The 24,130-nt window shown below is 42.5% G+C and overlaps 2 protein-coding genes across 3 annotated transcripts in view; both read left to right on the top strand.

Moving 5' to 3' along the window:
- Window positions 1-1,799: 1,799 nt before the first annotated feature.
- On the top strand, window positions 1,800-15,418 carry CCDC71 (coiled-coil domain containing 71). 2 transcript variants are annotated; one of them, XM_087954435.1, is made up of 2 exons: window positions 1,800-1,862; window positions 13,721-15,418. In XM_087954435.1, the coding sequence occupies exon 2, from the start codon at window positions 13,784-13,786 to the stop codon at window positions 14,978-14,980; it is 1,197 nt and encodes a 398-aa protein (XP_087810561.1). In that variant the 5' UTR covers window positions 1,800-1,862; window positions 13,721-13,783; the 3' UTR covers window positions 14,981-15,418. The 2 variants fall into 2 exon arrangements, with proteins under 2 accessions (XP_087810561.1, XP_026538419.2); XM_026682634.2 differs by lacking the exon at window positions 1,800-1,862 and adding an exon at window positions 5,424-5,891.
- The window catches only part of LOC148131920 (uncharacterized), a 40,676-nt gene continuing 18,429 nt past the window's right edge, over window positions 1,884-24,130 (top strand). The window contains exon 1 of the mRNA XM_087954436.1: window positions 1,884-2,043. Coding sequence (XP_087810562.1) covers window positions 1,991-2,043 — 53 coding nt within the window. The 5' untranslated portion in view covers window positions 1,884-1,990. The remainder of the gene's footprint in view (window positions 2,044-24,130) is intronic.

Genomic DNA, 24,130 nt, shown 5'->3' with positions numbered 1-24,130 from the left:
GCAGCCTCCTGGGAGCAAAACAGGGCACAGGGTGTATCTTCCGCATGCACCCTGCAGCGTGCACATGCACCACAGAGACCTGAAAATCAGCTGGCTGGTGGGAGGTGCACGTGCATGCGTGGTGGAGCTGAGCTGGGGCGATGGCTCGAGTGCCTGCAGAGAGGGCTCTGCGTGCCACAGGTTCGCCATCATGGACATTTATTTATTTATTTTATTTATTTATTTATTTGATTTGCCAATTGTTTACAAGATAATAAGTATAAATGTATACATAGTTGTGAATACATGAAATGGGTACATATAAGAAAAATAAAAGAATAAGAGAAACAATAGGACAGGGACGGTAGGCACGTTGGTGCGCTTATGCACGCCCCCTATGCGCTTAGGCATCTACTGGCTAAATGAATAACTCAAATGCAGTACAGATTGTCCTCATCTTACAAGTATTGTTTAGCAATTGTTTGAAGTTCCACTGAAAAAAGGTGACTCACAACCAATCCTATGACCATCACAGCATCCCCACGGTCACATGATGAACATTTGAGTGGTTGGTAACCGGCATGTAATTATGATGATTATGATGATTGCAGAACCCTGGGGTCATATGATTGCCATTTGCAACTTTCCCAGACAGCTTCTGACAAGCCAAATCAATGGGTGAAGGCAGATTTACCTAATGTCTGCATGATTCACTTAACAAATGCAATGATTCGCTTAATAACTGTGGCAAAAAAGAACATAAATTGAGGCATGAGTCATTGAACAACTACCTTGCTCAGTAATGGAAATTATGGCTCCAATTGTGGTTGTAAGTCAAGGACTTACCAGTATTGAGTCATCATAGGGATGATATGGAATCAACTGTGAATTCAAGAATAAGCTTAACACTTTGACATGAATTGATGAATACCAATATTTGAGGTTTTAGCTCACAACTATCATCAGATAGTTGCCACAGAGTAGCATTTGGTAGAGGAGCCACAGAGGTCCTTGGAAAAGATATTCAAATGGCACGATTTATCTATTGTACTTACAAAGATCAGAATTGTGCAAGTTATGTTATTCCTCACCCCGCTCGTTGTGAAGCAAAAGTTGGCTTTGAAGATGCAGGACAGGAAGACATTGACGGCTTTGAACTTTGGATCAACAGTTCATTCAATAAATCAACCCAAGGTTCTCAATCAAGGCGTCAATGTTTGTGCTCAAACCGTCCAACTTTAGACACATGCAAAGACCAAGCTCCTAAAGCTTTAATGCTGGGAAAGATGGAAGGAAAGACAATGACTACCATCTTGCAGAGGTAATGAGGACACCATTGGAAGGGCTGAAAGGACAGATTAGGGGCCAACAGTCATGGTTAAAATCTACCCATACTGTTGCTAGGAGTCAACAATGACTTGATGGCACGTCGTGGTCATCCATCACCATCATCATGAACAGGCTCTTATGGGAGATTCCCCACCCTATGAATCCATATCTAGGTCAATCTGGAAAACCCTCAGACTTCATCTAATCTTCATGAGGTGGGAGAGGCAAGGAGATACCAGGAAGACCTATAAGACATTCTGGCAAATGAGTCTTTGCTTGAGAACAGAAAAAGAGGGAAACTGTTAGGCTGAGGAACCTTTTGAGTGGAGTGGAGGGTAAGAGACAGGGACAAGGAGAGGCACCAAAGGGATTGATGGGCAGGGAAGGTGGACAGAAGATGGTCAAAGGGGTGGGCAGGACTTGAGCGCTGCCATTGAGGCAGGGGCTTGGGGGCGGGGCTTCCAAAGGTGGGCGGGCCAACACGTGGGGAGGAAAGGGCGGGGCCTGTCACGTGTAGGAGGGACCGGAGCTGCTTCGGTGGAGGTGTTGCCCAGGTGCTGAGGAGGGACGGAGGGAGGGAGGAGGGGAGAGGGTGTCCCCCGAGGGGGGCAGTTAGGGAACTTTTCCTGCGGCCGGAAACGGAAGTCGCCTGGTATTTCCGGCGCTCCGCGGGCGGGCGGCCATGTTGCAGGGGTGGATCGGCGCAGCGGCTTTTGCTGGGTCCCGCGGTGGCCGGTAGGTTGCGGGCTGGCGCCTACCCGGGCGCGGCGAATCCCCGAGGGGAGGCGCTACAGCTGGGACTCGACTCGAGGCGTGGCGGATCGGGGGAGGGGAGGGGGGGCTCCTCGGCCTCGCCTTCTTCTCTCCTCCCTCCCGTCCCTTCCCCGCCACGGGATGCTCCTCCCTTGGCGCTCGCCTCGCCTCGCCTCTCCGTCCTCGCCCGGCCGGTCTGCGGGTCGCCCCCGGCCGCCGCTTCCGCTGGGTCCCGCCGGACGACACACCCCTTTCCCCATCCCCAAGCCGCTTTCCCCTCCGCCTGGCTCGACCCCACCCCGCCCCTCTTTTGCCTTGGCATCGTCCTCCTCCTTCTCCCGGCTTACTTTGGCTTTAGTTTTCGGGGATGGGGGGTGGGGGGGAGAAGCCTCCAGCACTGCGCCTGGTTTTTGCGAGCCCATCAGTTGTCAGGACGGAGCCCCTTCCTCTCCCCCCGCCTTTTCCCTTCCCTTCCCCGAGCTGTCATCCTCAAGATCTGGATTAGTTTTTGGGAGAGCCATCCTTTTGGGTCAAAAAGGCTTCTGGAGAAAAAAGTGGGTTGTCCTTGGGTTTTGCAGAAGGGTTTTGACTATGGCTTTGCACCATCTTGGGTGCACATCTTGCATTGAATTGATAGGAGTCTTTCCTCTCTTGCTTCCACACAAGTTTCATGGCCACAAAGAATACACGTGAATAATAACATCTCACATGTAAGATTTTTGCTGCTTTGAATGACAGAGAGCGGATGCGATTTCGAAGGCCAATACAGAAAAAGGGGGCTGTAATCGGGAACAGTGATCACAACATTTGTTGGACTTCTTCAGTCATTTGTAGGCAAAACAGAAGGTTGCGGTTATATATATTTCAGTATCCCAACAGAGATCCATGTCTTGCAAAACTCTAGGAATGAATTAAAAGAAAATGGATCTTTGATTGGAAGTATTTATTTTTCGTTCAACATGTATGAAGTTAATTTGTGGTATACGTCTTTTGAGAAAACATCCAAAGTAACTCTTAAATTTATTTTATCAAGCAAGTTTTTGGCAAAAGGCAAATTATCCTTTTATTGTTGTGGTGTAAGTCTTAATTCATTTTGGTTAATATATCATTCACTCTTTCAAAACCACCTGACATCTTTCACTGATTAATGCAAAGACCCAAAACCATTTTTTTACATTAAAATTTTGATAGCTTTAATTTCTCTTGGGGTTGTGACTATTGGCCACCATTTTTTAAAATAAAAGATCATTTACATCACATATTCACTATGGTTAATAATTTGTCTTGATTTTTTACAGTCTCTCTCTCTCCTCCCCACTTGAAGTCTTTGTAAAAACATCTACCCACCACTAAAAGAGGTGAAGCTAAAACAATGAGCTCTTTTAGTTTTGTTTTTCTTGTTACCCAAGTTCTGGCACAACAACTACTCAAAGCCTAAAATAAACTAATAAGTGAGCCATTTTGGTTGTAAGGAGGAGCTGGCTAGAACTTAAGACCTGTACACAAACAGGGCATAAACTGTAATGAATGTGTTGTGTGAAAATACTTTAAAGTTGTCCTGCATTGCAGCCATTTTATGCATGTTTATTTGAAAGTTACTCTGCTTGTGTAAAGAAAAGTGTATTCCCTGATAAGTGTTCACATTTGTGGCAACTGAGCGCGTTGCTTTTGATTAACAGTTATTTCCAGCATTTAATCCTAAATGAGTGGTGTTGAGAGGTCATTTAGTGTATGATAGAGTTACTTATTTGGGGGATGAGATTGTTGGTTCCTAAAACCTTTTAATATAATGTGCTTTGTGCATCCTTGAAGCAGTTATTTGAAACATTTTCTGTTTTACAAATGTGTCCAGAGCCTGCAAGAGACTTGCTTAATTCATCTTTTTATTTCATAGAAAAATTACAATGTGATGTGCAAAAATCAAATGCCTATTAATGGACCAGCTGGCTTTGAGTGACTAACACTGTATTTGGAAGAGGCACTTTTGCTTTGAGAGTGCAACGGTGTTGTGTCATTATTTTTCTTCTCCCTTAGTGTCTGATCATCCTAATTACATGACAGGATTGTGTCATGCTGCAATGCTGTCACTCTGGTATGTTTTCTGTGTTCGTAACATGATATTACATGAGGAATGGAGAAAATGAACTAGGCTAGGTTTGTTAAACCCAAATCTGATCTCAATTGCCATGAGATTGAATAAAAAGTAGAGCCTGTGGGAATGGAACCTGGCTGAATATTTAATCATTACAATCAATCATGTTTGGGCTAATCATATTTTGGCTGGATATTATATTTTACTAGGTTTGCACAACATGGTGTGCCCAAGCTAAACAAATCACCTACCGGTAATAGTTTAATAAATGAACCAGCTATCTGTTTTGATTGTTATTCATGAACTCCTAGGCTTTTAGTATAGACTGATAATTTATATTATTATTTTTAATCTGGTATGTCTTAATGTTTTTTTAACATAGGCTGGTGGCAAATTGTGGCCTTATCCATCTTCCATTCACTCTTATCCAACTGTAGATGTGAATCCTTGTGCCTTTGTTCCATAGCCTTTCTTCAGCCTTAATGGCTAATTGAATTGAGTTGCTGGGCCTACATGTATTCACTTGTTTTGTGTCCTAGTTGTTTCAGTTGACATATTTTTTAAAATAAAAAAAAATATGTATCCAGAATTTCTCTTTGTCTGTGCTGACCAGTGACCAATTATTTGTTTGTTAAATGTTTTATGACATAATACAAAATGTCATAAAACATTTCCTGTCGTCAACAGCTGGTGCTGGACTGGACTATAGAGTTCAAGATGCTTTACTATTTGGAAGTTGCATAGTTTTGGAAGGTGAAATTTTGCGTTTATTTAACATAGCATCAACTTTATTATTGTTTCATGCACTATAACTGAGGCCTGGCACTAAAACCTAGTTCTAAATCGGAGTTTTCGGGTTTTTTTTAACTAGTTAAAATTAAGCATTTCTTGCTTCTCAGAATAAGTTAACCATAAAGTATGAAAATATTTAACTGTGAATGGGTGTGATATTTCATATGTTTCAGTTTTCTAAACATAACCTGGAATAACGATCGAAAAAGTGACCAAAATAAAGAAATGTAATTTCATTTCTGCATTTAATATAATCATATATTTGTCGGGAAGCGATTGCTATGTCTGACTTAGTTTAAATATATACTTGTTGAATCATTTTGAAAGCACTCCTACTTCCTTGTTAAATATAATCTTCTAACTAGCTGTTGGACTCATATAGCCAAAAAGAAAATATTTGTTAGTTTCAAAAAAAAAAAAAACCCTCTTAATTTGAGCGAGGTTCTTCATTGTGAAGACATAAGGCACAGATTTATCTGAAAAACTTAAGACTGTTATTCGACCTCTAAAATGGCCGTGACTGAGTAGTACTGGATGTATTATATTTTGGGTTTACGTAGATCAGTGTCAAGACTTAAGAGGTCTAACAAAGAGAAGAGAAATTGTGTTCCCTAAAGCTGAATGTATTCCCAGAATCCTCTGTTACACACATAAAGGCATTGTTTCTGTAGTTTCCCAGAAGTCATTCTTCCTATTGTTTGGAACCCACGTGCAGATCCTTAAATGCATGTGCTGCTCACCAGGCCATCTTGCTGATTTAGAGGTAGAGAACCTGTTGCCATCCAACTGTTGTGGAACCACAGTGGTCAGAATAGGTAGCTACGATGCTTGGCTTATTGGCTTATTATAAAGCTTGTCATCCAAAAACCTGTAAAGAATACCAGCTGATTAATCCAACATGCAAAATGGGACACTAATTGATACAACCTGTGAAATCCCTTATAAGGTAAGCAAAATTATTTCCATTTACGAAGCCTTTTTGTAAGAAACTACTCAATGAGATTTCATGACCTCCTTCAAGCCTTTCTGCTTCCGTTTCCTCTTCCATACCTTTTCCTGAGTGTTGACAGAGACATAATTTTTCTGAAAGAATAACAAGACTACAGATTACAAGAATGCATTTGATATGGTAACAAACATCTGCCAGGTATTGCAGAAAATACTTAGATGGAACATTTGGTATATTTTTAAATGGGGACAGTTCTGTTAGCTGTGAAAGAACAACAAATAGTGTGATTGCCTCTGAAGACCAACTGCTGGGAGACCATGGTATCTCAAACAGACTAACGTCCTGAATGTATCCGGAATCCAGAATTTATGACTCCCGTGGAATTGAAATTTGGAGAATTTTATAAAATACAACATAAAAATTATTAAGCCTTTTATGACGTAACACAAAATGTCATGAAATAGTTCCTGTGGTCAACTGCTGATGCTGGACTGTGCAATACAGTTCAACATGCGCTACTACTTCCAAGGCAATATCTCTGAATATCTCCCTGAATTTTTAAAGAACTTTTCAAGTACGTTAGAAGCTTTGCCATTCTTGAAGGTGAGGAATCTAGTAAGCAAATGTCTCTGAAATGACAGCCCAAGAAGTCATGGGTTGTCTAGTGTAATTCTAATAAGGAAGAAATGAAGCATTTCAAACTAAAACTCAGCAGTTTTCTGACCTGTAGTTTCTTTCATTCTTCTGTTCCCTCTTTGAAGATAGGGCAAATTTTGCTTCTTCCAGTCTTCTGGCACTTAATCCATTATTTAGGATATCTCGAACATTTTGGCAAGAACATCGTTCTGTTTTTTCAGTACTGAAGGATGCTATCAGTCTCAAACTTCAATGGTGCTTCTCCCTCCACCTCAGTTTTGTGGAAGAATATGTACTATCTTTGCCCACAAGTTGGGTCCGAAATAGTAATTAAGTAATTCTACCATTATGTTCATTGTTTATGAAAATGTCACTTTTGTTGAGCAGCTAGTAGGCTCATTGTTTGCTTATTAATTTGATTAAACACTTTTTATTGCTCCCAGCATCTTTTGAGAAACTGAGTTAATCTGTATTTCTAACATCTTCCTCTCTGCGGAGAATCTCCCTGCTTTTCTGTGCAGCCATTTTAGCTTCTTTCTTTGTCACAATTATTTCTTCCTCATTGGTGTTGTTTGTAATACAGTAGTTCTTTTAATAGTTCCTTTTTAGACCCACATCATCCACATCTTATCTCCTTTCCTCCGCTCCTCTCTAACTCTCTGTTGAGGGGAAAAAGATACAAAACAGGCTGGAAGGGCCTCTGTTGTACCAATTGTTCTCTTTTGCTCCACCTCTCTTCTTGGGTGCAGGTTCTCCGTGGAGGAAGGAAATATATTGACTAGCTCCTTCCCATTAATACCAGTTTGTGCAACAGACTGGACTCTCATAGTTTGAGCAATTTACTCTAAAATATGCATGTTAATGAAGATGATATTTGCTTCTTCATAAAAGGAAAGCCAACTCTGTAGCACGAGGACCCAAATTGTTGGGGACAATATGCTGACTCTGTAAACCGTGGTATATAAGTCTAAGTGCTATTGCTATCAGCTTGTGGCCTGTGACTAAGCAGCAATCCCACTTTCTTTTGAGGAAATGAAAACAAAAGCATCAGTCTCTAAGAATGAATTGTATTAAAAATCAAAGAGGAAAAAAGAAAGCTTTCTTTTAGGTTGAGTAGCCAAATGGACAGTCAAGGTCAGAATTAAGCTGCACAAGGACCACTATAACTCTAGTGTTGCAGTGTTTAAACCTGATTTTTTTAAAGCCTGACCGGTTTCCCCACCCCCTTCCTTTTAACCCAAATGAACAAAGGTGGGGCAGTCTTAAGTTTCTTCCGCATTCATCTTCCCTGTCAAAGCTCTGCTGGTGTTTGCCTAATGCCTATTGAATTATCTTCTTCAAAGTCTATTCTCCTTTACCCAGTGGGGTGAGATAAGCAGAGGTGATATTCAGCAGGTTCTGACCAGTTCTGGAGAACCAGTAAGCGGAAATTTTGAGTAGTTCGGAGAACCGGCAAACGCTACCTCTGACTGGCTCCATCCCCATCTATTCTCTGCCTCCCGAGTCCCAGCTGATCGGCTGGGTCTTCTTTGGTTGCCCCGCACAGGAGAACGGAGCTGGAAAGCAGGTTAGTGGGGTGGGGAGGGAATGGGATTTTGCAGTATCCTTCCCTTGCCATGCCCGCTAGGCCATGCCACGCCCACCAAGCCATGCCCATAGAACTGGTAGTAAAAAAATTTGAATCCCACCACTGGAGGGAGATAAGGCATTCAACATTGAAAAATTGCGGTGTCTCAAATACCCGTCCCAAAAAGTGCTATGGAAGCAAAATGTGGCATGTGGTTTCACTTCTGGCCCCCAAATGTTGGTTTGATTCTTCCAGGTAACCCGCTCCATTCCTCTAGAGCAGCGTTTCTCAATCTCAGCAACTGTAAGTCCATGTGGACTTCATGCTGGCTGGGAAGTTCGGAGAGTTAAAATCCACAGGTCTTAAAATTGCTGAGGTTGAGAAACACTGTCCTAGAGCCCCTGCCTTCTCGCTCCCTAGAAGATTTTCTCCTAAATGTATTCTAGTTCCAGAAAAGACTTTGCTCCATCCATAGTTTCTCCCACCCGAGCATTATTTAGCTTTCAGTTTCTCCTCTAACACACCGAGGTCATGTGTGGCTGTGTGGTTATGTCTTTTGGCAAGCCCAGTTTCCTTCTTCCGTGTATTTTCTCTTTGATCTTCGCTCAGGTGCTTTTCCCTTAATTCCCCTTTTTCAGACTTGGCCACAAAAGTGTTAACTGCTCCAAGGGTGGAACTGCTGTGCTGGGCATGCCCAGGAAAGTATCTTTCTTGCCTTCTTTTTTCTTGGACTTCAAACTGGCCACGAATCCATTTCTATCCGATGCTTGTCTCCATTCCTTCTGTTGCAGATACGAGTTGGTGAAGGTTTGTGCCTATCTATGCCATTTGCAGCCATTACGGACACTCCTACTTGGGCGTACTCAGGTGCTAAGGCAGTGATGGCTAACCTTTTTTGTTGTCGCGTGCCGAAAGTACGCACGTGCATCTGCATGAGTGCCCGCACCCATAATGCAATGCACACACAACCCCCCCTCCGTGCGACCCCTGCGCATGTGTGCAACACCTCCCGTGCTCCTCCCACCCCTCTGCGCATGCGTATGCGTCTCCAGCATACGGCCCACCCCCACGCATGTGCAGCAGATACCCCAAAATCAGCTGTTTGGCAGGAGGCGCACGCACATGCGTAGTGGAACTGAGCTAGAGCAACGGCTTGTGTGCCTGCAGAGATACCTCTGCTTGCCACTTCTGGCATGCGTGCCATAGGTTCGCCATCATGGTGCTAAGGACTCTTTGACTCTTTGAGTTAATTCAGGAGAGGAAAGTGCCTGATGGCCTTTGCCCATTCTCTACAGCCAGTATGCTTCCATGAGGGGGCAGTAAGATGGCTCCAGCACCATAGAATGTATTCTGCTTCTCATTCATTGGGCTTTTAGCAAACAACCAACAATAATCTGTATAGAACAGGGGTCGCCAACCTTTTGGACCTCAGGGACCACCAAACTCGTAATTTTAAATCCCAGGGACCGCTAACCGGTTCTGTGGGCATGGCCTAGCTTGTGGGTGTGGCTTGGTGGTCATGTGACTGTGGACATGGCTTGTATGTAAACATTATAAATATTTATATAAATATTGAATTTTTTATTTTAAAAAAGCAACTTTTACTCAAAATCAGGCAAAACAGGCAGACAGATTGAGTTGCTCACAGAATCACAGATTCACTTAGAGATCTGTGTTTCTGCCATTGGCTATCTGAGTCTGCACTGAATAAAAGAACCATCAGTCCTAAGGAAGGTTCGGCTGTGCTTAAAAGCAGAGCTGAAGATCTAAAGACTAGCTAGAAAGCAAGAAATCCAACCATTTCCTGCTTCCTAGCTAATCTAAATCTCCCAGCACAGCAGAACAGATGATGGTCAGAAAAAGGAAAAATAGCAATTTAGCAGGCAAGTTTGCCGGGTAAGGAGTGAGTGGATTCCCACGGGCCATGTGGGCGGCGCAGCCTTGTGTTTCTGTGCAGCCTGGATTAATTGCTTTGGGGGGTTGCTCTGGGGGTGATATTTCTCTGCGGCCCACCAAAATTTTCTCACGGCCCACCGGTTGGCGACCGCTGGTATAGAACACTGTCTCCTGTCTTGGCTGCTTTGTTGGTCCTCTTGTATGAGCTGAAGTACGGCTTCGCACTCCTCTAATCCTTATCCTTTTCTTCAAGCACTGCTACACACTCTTTAAATTGCTCTCAATTGTTTTGGGACAAGAATGCAAAAAAAGCCGCAAGCCATGTAGGTCATAATAAGTGCAGGCTTCTGCTCTTTTATTTCTGCTCTTTTTTTCCTTAAACCATGATCACAGAATGGTTTTATTCTTTTTCTCAGGGTCCCCAGTTAAGTAACGTGCTTCCCCCAAAATAAGACCCAAATGGAAAATAAGCCCTAGCATGATTTTTCAGGATGCTCGTCATATAAGTCCTACCCGCAAAATAAGCCCCACTTATGATCATCCGCCAGACGGACACAATTGGAACCATATTTCCCCAGAAAATAAGCCTTAATTTATCTTTTGGAGAAAAAAATTAATATAAGTCCCGGTCTTATTTTCGGCAAAATATGGCACCAACTCTCATTTTCGAGGAAGATATTGTTATGGACTTACTCACCAAGCCAGGGTCTCAATTTTGAGCAGGAGATTGGATTAGAAGACCTCCGAGGTCCCTTCCAACTCTTGTTGTTCTATTAAAATCGATTAGCAAATTCATCCTGGTTTCCCCCGTTGACTCTTTTAGTGAGCTACGAGCTAATAGGTTGAGCAGTAGCATTGTGTCGGCCAGTGTCATGGAGTGAGGGATTTGTGTTCTACGTCTGAGGGTTAGTTTTTGTTACTGGAAAATGTACAGGTAGTCCTCAGTGACCACAATTGGGCCCAACACTTACGTTGTTGAACAAAACATTTGTTAGGCGAGTTTTGGGCTATCTACGCATCTTCTCACCACTTTTGTCAAGTGAGTCCCTGCAGTTCTTAAATTAGTAACCCGGTTATTAGGTGAATCTGGCTTCCCCATTAAATTTGCTTGCGAGAAGGTTGCAAAAGGAGATCACATGACAACCATCCTTTGCGACATGGCAACCATCATAAATATGAGCCAGTTGTCAAGAATGTAAATCACGTGGCCATGGGAGAAGTGTGAAAAACAGTCATGACTCACTTTTTTTCAATGCCGTTGTAACTTTTGAATGGTCACTAAATGAACTGTTGTAAGTTGATGGCTACCTGTACTGCAAAGAAAGGTATATAGGTACATACCCTGCTATTTTAAGACAGGGTAGCTTATCTTCCAGGCCTTTAAAACTGTAAAAGTAGAGCCATGAAATATTGGAATGTTGCTGAGGAAAGGATTAGTTTATTTTGCTAATGTCTGCAGCAAAGCAAATTGTAGCTCTCTGGTGGAGCACATATTTTGCATGCTGAAAGGCATGCAGTTTAGTCCTTGAAATTTCAGGTACAAGATGAGGAGAATTTGGGGGAGGGGAACACATCTGAAATTGATTAGCATATATCAGCTTCGCTTATCTGGTGCTCTCCATATAAGTTTGGAGATCAGTTTCCAAAATTCCTATCCAAAATGGCAAATATAATCTTGGCATATGGATGTTACAATGTAAAAATGTCTGGTATCCAGGTTACTGTAATGTTCCCGTGAAACCACTGTAAACTTCTGCTGTAGTAACATGTTTTGGAAATGCCTCTAGGCTTGGAAAGGGAATTGTTTGTGCTAATGGGCTGAGTTTGGAGTTACTGTACAGCCTGTGTAAATGGTCTTTCAACAAGTTAGGTTTCTTAAGGGTGTTTACTGTAATTTTTGTTTCTGTCTACCTTGTTGAAAATGCAGAATGTTTAGCTTTATGGGTCAAGTGTCCTTCAAAATACAAGGACATCAGAAAAACAACGTCCCCAGAAGGTTGTATAAACATAGAGCAACAGAGCGAACACTGAGGGATAACATGAATTTATCGGAAAGTGTTTTAGTTAATTCTGAGCGCCATTATTTAAAGGTTTCCAGAAAAACTACAGTACTGTTTGGGAGAATTACAAAATGAAAGATCACCGTTGAAGAATTGAGCTTTCAGTACAGTATTAGGACAAGAACTGACAGATGATTTCATCTGATCACATTTCAATTATTAAGAGAATAATGGAAAAATTAGGATTGCAATTGGAGCATGCCAATGGTTGAAACATTCGTGCTTACATCTCCATGATGAAATCTGGTGTTAGGATTAGAAAGTTAACCTTTTTAAAATGAGAGAATTTAAAAGTGGACTAAACATTTACACCATTTATTTATAAAGCTTTAAGAGAAAGACAAGAACCAGTTTGCTGTAGTGTTGAAGGCATCAGGCTAGAAATCAGGACACTCCCCCACTTTAGGCCCAAAAACAGCTGGGTGTCTTTAGGCCGGTCACTTTCCCTCAGCCCTGGGAAGGAGGCAATTCTGAAAAACCTTGGGGGGAAAAAACCTGGAGGTTTGTGTCCAGGCAGTCTCCCAAGAATTAGAAATGAATTGGAGTGGGGGTGGGGAGAAAACTACTCATCACAAAAGCCCCTCAGTAAAGAAATAATTGTTTTTCATCGTTTGTTATTTAAAAATATTACGAGAATTATATGTGTATGCCAGCGGTAAGAGATTTTGCTCATTTGTACTTTCAAGCAACCAAGTATCTTTGGAGATTCTCAGTCATCCTGGTCCTGGTTGTCCCAAAGGTGCATTTTTCAAGAGGTAACTGGACTTTCTGGTCTTCAAAGAAAAAACCAGAAAGTCCAGTTGCCTCTTGAAAAAAAAGAACCTTTGGAGCAAGCAACTAAGTAGTTAGCTAATAAGCACAAGCTAGAATGAAACATGGATCTGTTTGCTTTCTCCATTATCTTGGTTATAAATAATCATTCAGGAGTTTTCATTTGATCTTAGATTTACCTCAGTCGGTCATGTTGTCCAACTCCAACATATTGTAATTATTCTTAATTACGATTATTGGAAGGAGACCCACTCCTAACTATATCTTTTTTGCCAATGTTATTTAATAAACCCTTTATGCAGTGGAGCATCTTCGTTTGAAATTACATTAAATAAATACCCTACATTACTATATAAATATGGGTGGTATATAAATATTTTTTATATCCCACCCATATTTATATAGTAATGCGAAAGCCTGCAAATTTTGACAGGCAAAAGGATAGGGGAGAAAATTCCATAGCTGCCGTGGAAGAAGAGAGAAAGGACTCGCCTTTTCATAACAACCATCTGAATATATTGCATTTAATACTTAAAAGACAAATCCTGTGGAAGCAGGCATAAAATTAGGTAGCGTTGTCTCAGGTTGTATAGGTAAACACCATAACTTCTAATTGAAACCAGAAATTAATTTTAAAAAACCAACGGAAAGGGGAAAAACTCTAATACAGGGGTCCCCAAACTTGGCAACTTTAAGACTTGTGGACTTCAAGTCTACAAGTCTTAAAGTTGCCAAATTTGGAGACCTCTGGTCTAGTAGTATATGTGAAGTTTGGTTCCAATGAAAGAGTCTCTTTAAAAGCTTTACAGTTCTCCTCCCCTAAAATCTTCGAAGTAAGTGTTTCTTGAGTTGTTTTTTTTAATGAATTAATTGCCTTTTCTTCTTTTTCCTTTAAGGTGACCGGTGTGTTGATTTCCCAGTGGTTTGGATCTACTAGAAGCTCCTGCCAGCCTAATGCCATGAATGTTGAAGCGGACAATGTGGAAGAGAAAGCTGTCCATTCCTGGTCAAGGATCTCCTCTGCAGGACAGAAAGCCTTGGAAGAAGCTCTCCGGGTGTTTAACCCCATGTCCAAGGACCTGTCCGACACGGAGACCCAGCTAGTAGCTTTTCTCCAAGGCCTTAAAGAAGAAGGCTACCATCCCACAGTCCTAAGGAGCAAAGACGTGTATGGATACAGCTCCTGCACTGCCAATGCACCTGGCCAAACAAAAGGCAACATTCCAGACGTTTCGGAAACAGCTGTTCCTATTTCAGAGTCTGCCAAGGCTCCAGCAAGGAACGTAGTAACCGTAGAAAAAGTATCTGCCCCCTTGGCAGGTATTACAGTGAGCTCCTCTAAAGCATCCGCTGAGCCAATGTCAAAGAGTGGTAACTCCACAAACCTCCTATTGAACTCATTGAAACGGACACGTTCGGGCACATCCAAAGCCTCAGCAATGAGCTTCCCGGCTAATATGTATCCTGGCGTCTATCCGGCCATGAGGCTGTCAGTGGTGGTAGAAGCCTTAGTTCCACTGAAAGCCACTGCCTCCTGTCTGGAATCAAAATGCAAACAAGGGCACCTGGAGAGATCTCCTTCGGATCTTAAGCGGCTCACAGCATCCACTGCATCTATGCAGTCTTCAGCTGTGAAGGCCACTAAGGTACCACCTAATCAGTTGGACCCCAAAGGTTACAGGCATTTAATAAGAAAAGTGCCAGACTCTGCTGCTCTCACGATGAGCCTTATCAAAGGACCAAAGGGTGGGGTCCTTCAGGAAAGTTGCGCTTGTAAAGCATCTGGAATCCTGAACGGCCGGATTTCTGGGAGCAACTCCCAGAGCTGTAGCACGGGGGCCTCCAGAATGAAGGAACCATCGGTGGCCAAAACTGAATGGAAAAGTGGTGGCAGCCATCAGCAGGCAATTGGGGAGAAAAGAAGAAGTGCGGATGAAGGGAGAGAGTTACCGCGTAGAAAGACGCCCAGTTCTTTCCCACCACCTAATAAACCAGAACTGGCTTCGAAAGCATTCAACCTGCTGAAATCCCAGGCCATCAAAGTGGACAGCTCTTCCGATGACGAACTGAGGAGGAGAGCGCAACAGATCCTTAAAGTTAACCTGTCTCCTGTGATCAGAATTCAGCCGTTGCCTCAATCCCTCAGCATCCCTTGAGGCGTTCGGTCGAGGTGGGAGCTCCAAGGCCACCCCAGTGAGGAGGATGAAATCGGCACTGAATCTCTCGGACTGGGTGAGGAGGCGCACACACACACACGCCTGTACTCCTCAGCTCCTGGCTGGCAATTGGGGGAAATTCTGCAGAGCTGAGCGACAATTGGATTACAAAACCCGCGTTTAGAAATACCGGAGGAGATCTTTTAAGGCCCCGTTGAGAAGAATATTATTATAGACCATCGCTGGCCTTCCTCTGGGACACTTTTTCTACAGTACTTTTGTAAACATGGCAGAGTGCACATCTGGGATATGGTGGCACTTGGGCTGTTCCTGTACTGTGATATTTCTGGTTCCTTTTATTTTGAAATCTGTAAATCTACTTGGTTTCATTTTGATCCTATTTTATATACTTATTAAATATAAATATCTATTGACTCATACATATGCATTGCCCAAGGGCTGTCAGAATGTGATCCCTTAATTCTTTGTTCTTTCCTTTTTCAAGAACTGGGTTCAGACGTTTTCCCCTCCGCTTTTTCTCTCCCCGGTTACCTGTTGAAAAAAACACAAAAGGCCTTTGCTTGCCTCTAGCGCTGTGCCCCTCTTTCCTCTAAAACCTAGTGGCTTGCTGTCATTTACTAGCCCTTGGTCCCGTTTATTACCATTATTGCCACATCTTAGCTGGCCAGAGTGAAAAAGTACATGACAGCTGGAGGACTATTCCAAGTCCACAGGGAGGGGGAGCTAGAGAAATATCCTTTCTCTTTTGGAAGATTTTTTTTTTTAAAAAAATCTCCCAATGCAGTATGAAAGTGTTGGGAGAGAGAGGGGGGAGAGAAAGAGAGAGGGAGAAAAATCGGTTCATATCCCAAGCATTGCTGCTTGGTTAGTGAAGACAGATGCAATCCCCAGTGCATCCCAGGTAATCCAAGAATGTTGTCCAAGTGGCTGTTGCCACATTTGTGCCACAGAGGCAGGAAATACCTCTTCTGAATATACTTTTTGAAGACTCGGTGCCTCTTTACGATGTTCGTCTGGGTTGTGGGGTGGGGGGGCAGTGTCTGCCAATCAATGTTCTGTATTATTCTATGTATTGGTCTCCTGTGGCGGGGTCCTTACAGAACCCAGGGAGATCGTTAACACCGTATCCCTCTTGTTATTTCTGTTTGTTTAAATGAATCCCCGGCTGCTTAGGAGCCTAAGAACTCGATTAAAAAAAAAACTGGCAAATAATATTTTCTAGTGCAATTGTTAGAAGCGTTTCTGCAGTCAGGCATTTCAGTGAATCTGGCCTGTAGACATTGGTCTTTTGAATGTATCAGCTGCAGGTCTAAACAGGCTGTGTTCTATCTCCTTTCGCACAAGGTTTTAGAGCTAGATGTAGAGGTGGTTGGGTATCATTTTCTTCTTTTGTCCAGTGTTGCAAATGTGGAGCTAAGTTATAGTAGAAATGCCTGGCCTAAAATCATTGGAGATTCACAAAGATATACTTGACAGTTCTTTCCGTGTTTCAGAAGTGTAATTTTACATTTGCTTTGTGCCACATCTACTCTTATTTTACTACCATGATTATTATTTCTGCTGGGAACTGTGGCAATAAGAGTTAAATGAAAGTATTGAGAACAGTGTGGAAGAGCCTGTTTTTCTTTAAAGTTGCAGTACTCAGACTACCGAAAGCCACTACAATCAAAACTGACTTTTTTTTTCTTTCTTCATGTGGTCCTGAGGTTAGGCAGGCATTGTGGGTAATTTCTCTGCTGCTTCTCAGCGCAGTTTTAAGTTTTGTTCTGTTGACTGATGTTTAAATAAATTGTAAACACTTGCATTGCTTGAAGGCAATTGGGCTTTACCATTTAGGTTAGCCAAAACCAACAACCATGTTCCTACTTTTGCAAACTTAAGGTAATGGATTTTGGAAGTAGAAATCAGGCGTGCACCATCGCAAACAGCAGATGATGATGGCGATTGGTAATGTTTTTAAGCATTTTAGGGCTGAAAATTTCTCCCTCAAATGCTAGTTTTCTGTATGCATGGACATTTTGTTGTAGAGATGTATTCAGAAATTCTACCATTACATAAATATGTAGAAAACCAGCCCGCTAGTCATTTAACAAGTCCATTTCTAACCCCTCCAAAGACATTATTTGTTCTGTACTGCTTTGGACGAGGCTACCATGCTGCCTTCATTATGCAGGAATTCATGAAAGGAAAATCTTTACTTGGCAGACCTTCTTCCATCAGTAGTTTGTTTTGGGGAACAAACCTCAATTGGATTAACCCCTCACTGTGTTTCTGGAGGTTCCCTCGAACAATGATAGATACGCTGTGCTTCATTGAGGATACCTGGTTTATTTGTTGAGTTTCAAGGCTTCATAAGATGGCGGGGGAACCTCCTCTGAGCCCTCCGTAGATGTTTTGGTGGCAGCTCTATATATGTTGCCATCCAATGCTCTACCATACTACTTTGAAAATCTGCTCTCAGCTGAGCCATTGTTGAGACAATCTTTGCTTACATTGCAGAGAATCTTCATTAGCTATCTGGCAATTCTTCCTAGTATCCTGAACCCTTTATTCTCCCTGTTTGTGCAAAGGGGAGAAAAGGCCAGGAGAAACCTCAGTCTCTTCTGCTTGAGCCCTGCCTGGATTCCAGGTGTCAGTCCCAGATTTTTCTGGAATTAATTCTTTCTGAATTATAGTAGCCTAGCTTTCTGTGAACCTTTCTCTTTGGGGTATTCATTATCCAAATACAGTAGCTACAGCTCCCCCCAACACTCACACACACCAATTTGTGTAGATCTTTCCATGCTACCCTTTAAACTTCCTTTGTGATACCTCATGCACATACAAATATCTGAAAACACAAATATATATTGGCATATCGTCACGGTGGAAAGGAGGCTGGGTGTTTTTCTATGTAGCATACGTAGTTCTCAAAAAAAACAAAACACCTTGGAATTAGATTGTATCCATTTCTATACTAATATCAGAGCTGACAATAGTTTTAATCTTCCTTCCTTCCTTCCTTCCTTCCTTCCTTCCTTCCTTCCTTCCTTCCTTCCTTCCTTCCTTCCTTCCTTCCTTCCCTCCCTCCCTCCCTCCCTCCCTCCCTCCCTCCCTCCCCAGTACTGTACTCTAAAAGATTTTTGTCGCTCTTTTGCAAGGGTTCCTGTGGAATTTTTACTTGTGTCACAAAACTGTATGCCTGTGATTATTTATGTGGTTGGTTTTCGTGCCCGGTATGACCAATAGGTGCTAATGTCTCTCCTGCCAATATTTCTGAACTTCCTTTTACAAGAGGTCAGACTGCTTTAAACTCAAGTATTGTCAATACTAGCTTGCTGCTAAGCTGCCCGGCGGCATAATGTAAAATGTTTGTTTGTTTTCTTAAGATTTCAGTCGACGAGGATCTCAAATGCTATGGTTGCATTTGCAACGGACATTGTAGGGGGGAGGGAAGGCTTGTCTTAGCCTCTGCATTTGCAAAAGGATGCCTTCCAAGCCACTGGAAGAAATAAGGAGTGAAGAGCCTTAGAAAATAAGGACCTGGGCTTCTGAGGTGAAAATAGGCGGCAAAAGCCTTTTAGAGGAATGCTCCACCCTCAAGAAGAAAGGTCAACTGCTGGTTCTCTTCGTTTTTATGTTACCCACTGGAGAATGTGCACCGGGGGAATTTCTCTGTCTACATTATGTCTGAAGTCAAGCTCTAATAGCCTGGCATTCGTGGGCCCATGTGATACTTGAAGCGTGGATCCAATTGCATGAATGATAGATGCCTTGACTTTTATTGAGGCAAGAATCTATACCTTCTGAACTTCTCAGTCTATGTGGAGGCTTTTGAAATCCCAGGAGATTAGACTCTGTTCTGGGTCCTTGAGAGAAGAACTTTTGCCAGGTGGTGGTTCCTTATCTACCCCTACGTGTGTGGACGCAACACATTGATTCAAGGTTGAGGCATCTAGACTGTATTCATCGTAGGCTTTGTTGTTCGGCTGTTAGCATTGAGGGTTATAGTCATTAGCAATCCCAGAAGGTCATTGAGCTGGCTTTTGCCAGTCCAACAATTTGGTTAGCAGGAGCTATTCTACTTCATTGGAGGCAGTGTGACTTTATGAGCTTGTTTTCCTTTGTTTCCAGCAATTGGTTTTAACAGGGAATGAAATCGTGCAATTACTCGCTTGGTTCCTAGACTTGTCTCTTTCTGGATGAAGTAATATAAGCCTTGACTGGTAGAGGGAAGGTAATTTCGATAACAGCGTTCTCCATTTTTATTTCTTAATATTGATCCAGAAAGATAATAGCACAAGGCTAAAAAAAACCCCCAAAAAACCAATAACCCTGAACCTGCAGAGCAAGGATGACTCTGAAAAAAGTATATTTTGAACTCATTGTGGTTAGGCATCTTGAACCCAGAAAATGCTGGCATCACAGCAGCTAAACCGATTAAAGAAAAAGCTAAAGCTAAAACTTAAGACAGTTTTTGTGCCTTTGCGGTTTTCATACCTTTTTATGCAGCCGTTTTCCAGCTGTCTGCATAAAGCTGTCTGTAGAGTTAGCTGTCTGTAGAATTAGTGGAAATCGGTTTTCAAAGTGGGTTGTGCAGGGTCCTAAATTGGAAGATTGGCTTAGATCTTTGGGTCCTTCAGCTGAAATGGAGGTGAAAGTTGTGACACCTTAGTCCTCTGGCAGCTTTAGCAGCAACTTGAAGGCAAAGGTTGTGTCTTGCCTTGTCTTGGTGTGCTTTAGCATTATTTCCATTTTTCTACAAGAATTTTATAAGAGAGAAAAAGCGTTTTGTGTTCAATGCTGATTGCACAGTGCCAAATGTTTAAAGACCAGCTTCCTGGAATAAGGGAAATGACTTTTCAGAGAGGTCCACACAGCCTCTGCCAACCCCTTTCCGGAGATATTTGGAAGGATCACCCTGAAGCACTCGGCTTTTCTGCCTGATTATTGCTTCATCCGTCCTTATTTTCTGACATTCGTTCTTCAAACAGGTCTTTTTCTGCCTTGTGTCCTTTTGACTGCAGCTTCTGCAGCCATTCCTTCGTACCCCTCGTGGATTCAGTCTCCAGCATTCTAAAAAAGATCTTGGGACAGGAAAAAGAAAGAAAGAAATGTTTTGTTTGAAACTACAGAGACCCACTCCTGCAACAGACAAGACTGATGTAGATAGATCAGCAGTGCAACTGGTTATATCAGCTACTTCATCTGTTTGTAAACATCTAATCAGGAAGGATACCTGTGACTAAAACTGGGTTATCTGATATGGCTATTTGAATTCAATTTTTTGGATCCTGATCAGTCGTTAATGCAGACCATAGGACTTCCTTTTTGCATCATCTGTACCAAACAAACAAAGAAAAAAGGAATTCCTTGGGAAAGGTTTTTGAGTCATTGGACGGACTGAATACTTGCATACTATTATACAGGTAGTCCTCGATTGAATGACCGCAGTTGAACTCAACATTTCCTCTGCTAAGTGGGAAATGTGTTGCGTGAGTTTTGTTCCATTTTACAGCTTTTCTTGCCACACAGTTGTTACGTAATCCCTGCAGTTTTAATAAGTTTAGTAATGATGGTGGTTAAGTGAAACTGGCTTCCCCTTTGACTTTGCTGGCCAGAAGGTCACAAAAGGTGATCATGTGATCCTGCGACGCTGCAACCATCATAAATAAATGTTGGTTACCAAGTATCCACATTTTGATCCTATGACCGTGGGAATGCTGCAAGTGGTTGTCATGTGTGTGAAAAAGGATCTTTTTTTTTCCCTCCCAGTGCCGTTTTAACCTTAAACGGTCACTAAACTAATGGTTGTAAATCGAGGACTACCTGTATTTTCTGAACTGAAAGGCTCGCCAATTTAGCGATGAGAATTAGACTCTCAAACCAAGTGCCTTATGATAGGCAATTGTAGGTGGAGATGAGATTTTGGGCCAGCCAACTTAATGCTAGAGCAGGGGCCTTCAAACTGGACAGCTTTTAACACTTGTGGACCTTCAACTCCCTGAATTCCTCCTCCAGTCATGTTAGCTCAGAAATTCTGAGAATTGAAGTCCACAAGTCTTAAAAGTTGCCGTGTTGGAAGACCCTTGTGCTAGAGTATCATGCTGGGCCACTTTAGCCCTTATTTATTACATGTGACCTATACATCCATAACTAGAAAGCATCTCAGCAGTTTCAAAGTCGATATGGTCCTTTAATGAGGAATTATACATTGTGTTGCCTCCCTCTTGTCCATACCTTGACATCCTTCTTGGTTTATGCTCTGTTTGCTGGTTGATCATACTCTATGTAGCTTCTGCATATATGATAAATGTGAATAAGTGTTGCTTCTGTGAAAAAAAGGGGGGTATCGGAAGATGTGGAATAGGAGAGAAACAGTCACAAGATAAGATGGTTACCCTGGGCAGCCTGCTGATGTTTCGGACTATGAATGGTTGCTATCTCCTGCCAGCATGGAGTTGTTGCCCAAAACACCTGAGGAGCAGCAGAGGTTGAACTATAGATACGTGTGGTTGCCTAACCCTTCTCCCTTAATTAGCTTTTTTTATGGCACTTTTTGGGGGAGAGTGTAAATTCAAAGAGTTTTCTCCTTTATTGGGAAGAAGACCCGTGTTTTTTTTAGCAGAAGGCAGGAGCTCGGCCCTTCCATTGAACTGCAGGGCTTAACAAGACATGGGACTGACTTACAAGTCGGGCTTCTTTTGACTTTGCTTGAAAATGTATCTCCATTGTCTCTTTGCTGATTCCAGAACAAAGACCTCCTCAGGCGCTCCTCCTGGTGGCATGTCTGGTTGGCCTATGACAACGCAGTTGTCTTCGGGGGGAACAACCCAAAGGCAAGGGTTATTCATCTCTGTCATGCAGATTGAAAAGAATTGTCAGAATCTTCGTACCCTTTGCAGATTAGAAATGCGAAAATACGAAAACCCTTTCTCTTAAGTCAGAACAACGTGGTCGTGTCCTCTGTAGAGTCCCAGAGTTGGCTGTCTTGCATTGTCCCTTCCCTTGTTTTTGTTCCTATCATTGTGGACGGGGCTTTGCTGCTACATCAGTGCCTTGGGGGGAGAGGGGGGGGGAAGGAGGGGAACTCTTGAGCACATAGCTAGACAAGCAGTTGTTAAACACAAGGCACTTGAGAATCACACTGTCCTGGCTTTCTCCGCCAAACTCCATATGCAAAGCACTTTGAATTGTTTCCTTTTGGCGCCTGAAGGACACAGAAACCACAAGGTGGGTGTTGGTGTTGGTTTTTGTACTATACACCACCCCCTCTTTTGCTCCTTTGTCCTCTTGGTGCTGTCTTCCCTAATATAAGTTACCTATCCAGCAGGTAGATGCCAGCCAGACTCCATAAGTCAATACCATCGCCTGGCATCGCATGTGGTTCCTCTGAACTCTTCTACATTGCCGAGCACAAACCTGGTCTCCTTTACATGGAAGCTAGCTTTTGCCATGGATCTCCTCTTCCATTTTGAATTCATGGCCATCCAAGCGTTTGTACAATATACTGCATAAACTTTAGCACATTATGTCATATTTTCTCTGGCCGTCGATGACTTGTGTTTTCAAAAAGCGTTACTTCTGTTGAACCACCATTGGTAGTTGGTGGAAAGAGGACATGAGTGTTCTAACCCCTGTTTGGTATTACCAGTTTGAATCAGCGTCTCCGTGGCCTCACTAGAGTTTCACGTCTGTTTTTCAGTTTTATCTTGCAGGATGTTTCCCAGTTTCTCTGTTTCAGCATTACACACACAGCCCATGTTTCCCAGTTTTAATGTTTGTATGTTATGGGCAGCCTTGGGCAATTACGATGAAGGGAAGCAAAATCGGATTGTCTTTTATTTTTAACGAAGTGGATTTTTCCCCCTCATCTTTGGTTTTGAAATTGTAGCAGAGGATCCCATTCTGTCATTCTTCTACAGTAAAAAAAATGGTGCTTCAAAATACACTCTGCTGTCTGTTTCGTCTTTCTCGTTCTTTGGAGCTCAACCAGAAACCACGTGAGAATAATTCGTGTCAGAAATGCTAGTTTTATGCATGGGAAGACAGGTAGCCTTGTTTTGGCTAATACTTTCAGATATTTCATTCACATCTCTTGAGTCTCTATTAAACTGCTTCACCAGCGCCAGGAGTTAATTAATACTTGAGAGAGTGTTTTGCTTAATTGGGTGTTTCCTTATTCCGAATCAAGCTGATGGCCTTCAGATTAGGTTTGATTGTAACTTCTAACATTTATAGCCAGGGTTACCAATGACAACACTAGCTGGGGACATTGGAGATCTCCGGTTCCATACATCTGAAGATCATCAGCCTGGGAAAACATGCCATGGAGCGCACCAGTTTACTGGGGACAACAGCCATGTTGTGATGAAGCTTCTCCTCTTTTACAGTTGCCTATGACATCACAACAGCACCCCCATAAAAAAGGGGGCTATAGGTTCCTCTATCTGCTGTTCTCAGAATAACTGAAGTGATTGAGTTCTCCCATCACATCCAGGTGGTAATCTCTGGGGAGGTGGGGTGGACGACACTGTAATAGTCTCACCATTAAATTTATGGGCTTCTAAATGCATTTAATTCAACTTGCTAAAGACATTTACATTTGGAAACATCTTCACACACTCTACATTCCAGTAGAGTCACTAATTAGAATGTCTACAGGACCCATCAAAGAGAAGGTTAAAAAAAAAAAAAACCCAGCTAGCCTCTGCTTTATTATTTCCTCCTTTTCTGCTTCCTCAGATATGCCACAAGCCACCTTGGAAGCCTTGCTCTTCATGTAGAGGGGGGAAATTCTGTCAGTTGCTTTGGTACTCCACCAGGTGATCTCCTCGCTAGCTCCTGCTCTACAAAAGTCTTGGAACAGCTTTCCCTTCTGTTTCACCACTATTTCGGATTACAGCGTGTTTGCAGTCTTTTTTTCTCAGCTATCAGAATCCTTGTGGCATTTTAGGCATCTGTAAACTCACAACACTCTTTTGTCCTCCCATGACTGACTTCTGACCAGATTGTTTTGGGTCAGCATGGGAGTGCTAAAGTTTTATGCATCCTTAATGTTTGTTCTGACCCAAACCTGGTTCCAAGAGAGCAAAGGCACAACCTTTTCATGTTTCATCTACGAATCCTGTTTCTTCACAGATAAAAGGC

The sequence above is a fragment of the Notechis scutatus genome, chromosome 2, assembly GCF_049901735.1.
Source record: "Notechis scutatus isolate UNSWTSFEM ecotype Mainland chromosome 2, rNotScu1.2, whole genome shotgun sequence".
NCBI classification, from domain to species: Eukaryota; Metazoa; Chordata; class Lepidosauria; order Squamata; family Elapidae; genus Notechis; species Notechis scutatus.
Note: the sequence above shows the minus strand (reverse complement) of the source record. Positions and strands in the feature narration are given on the sequence as shown.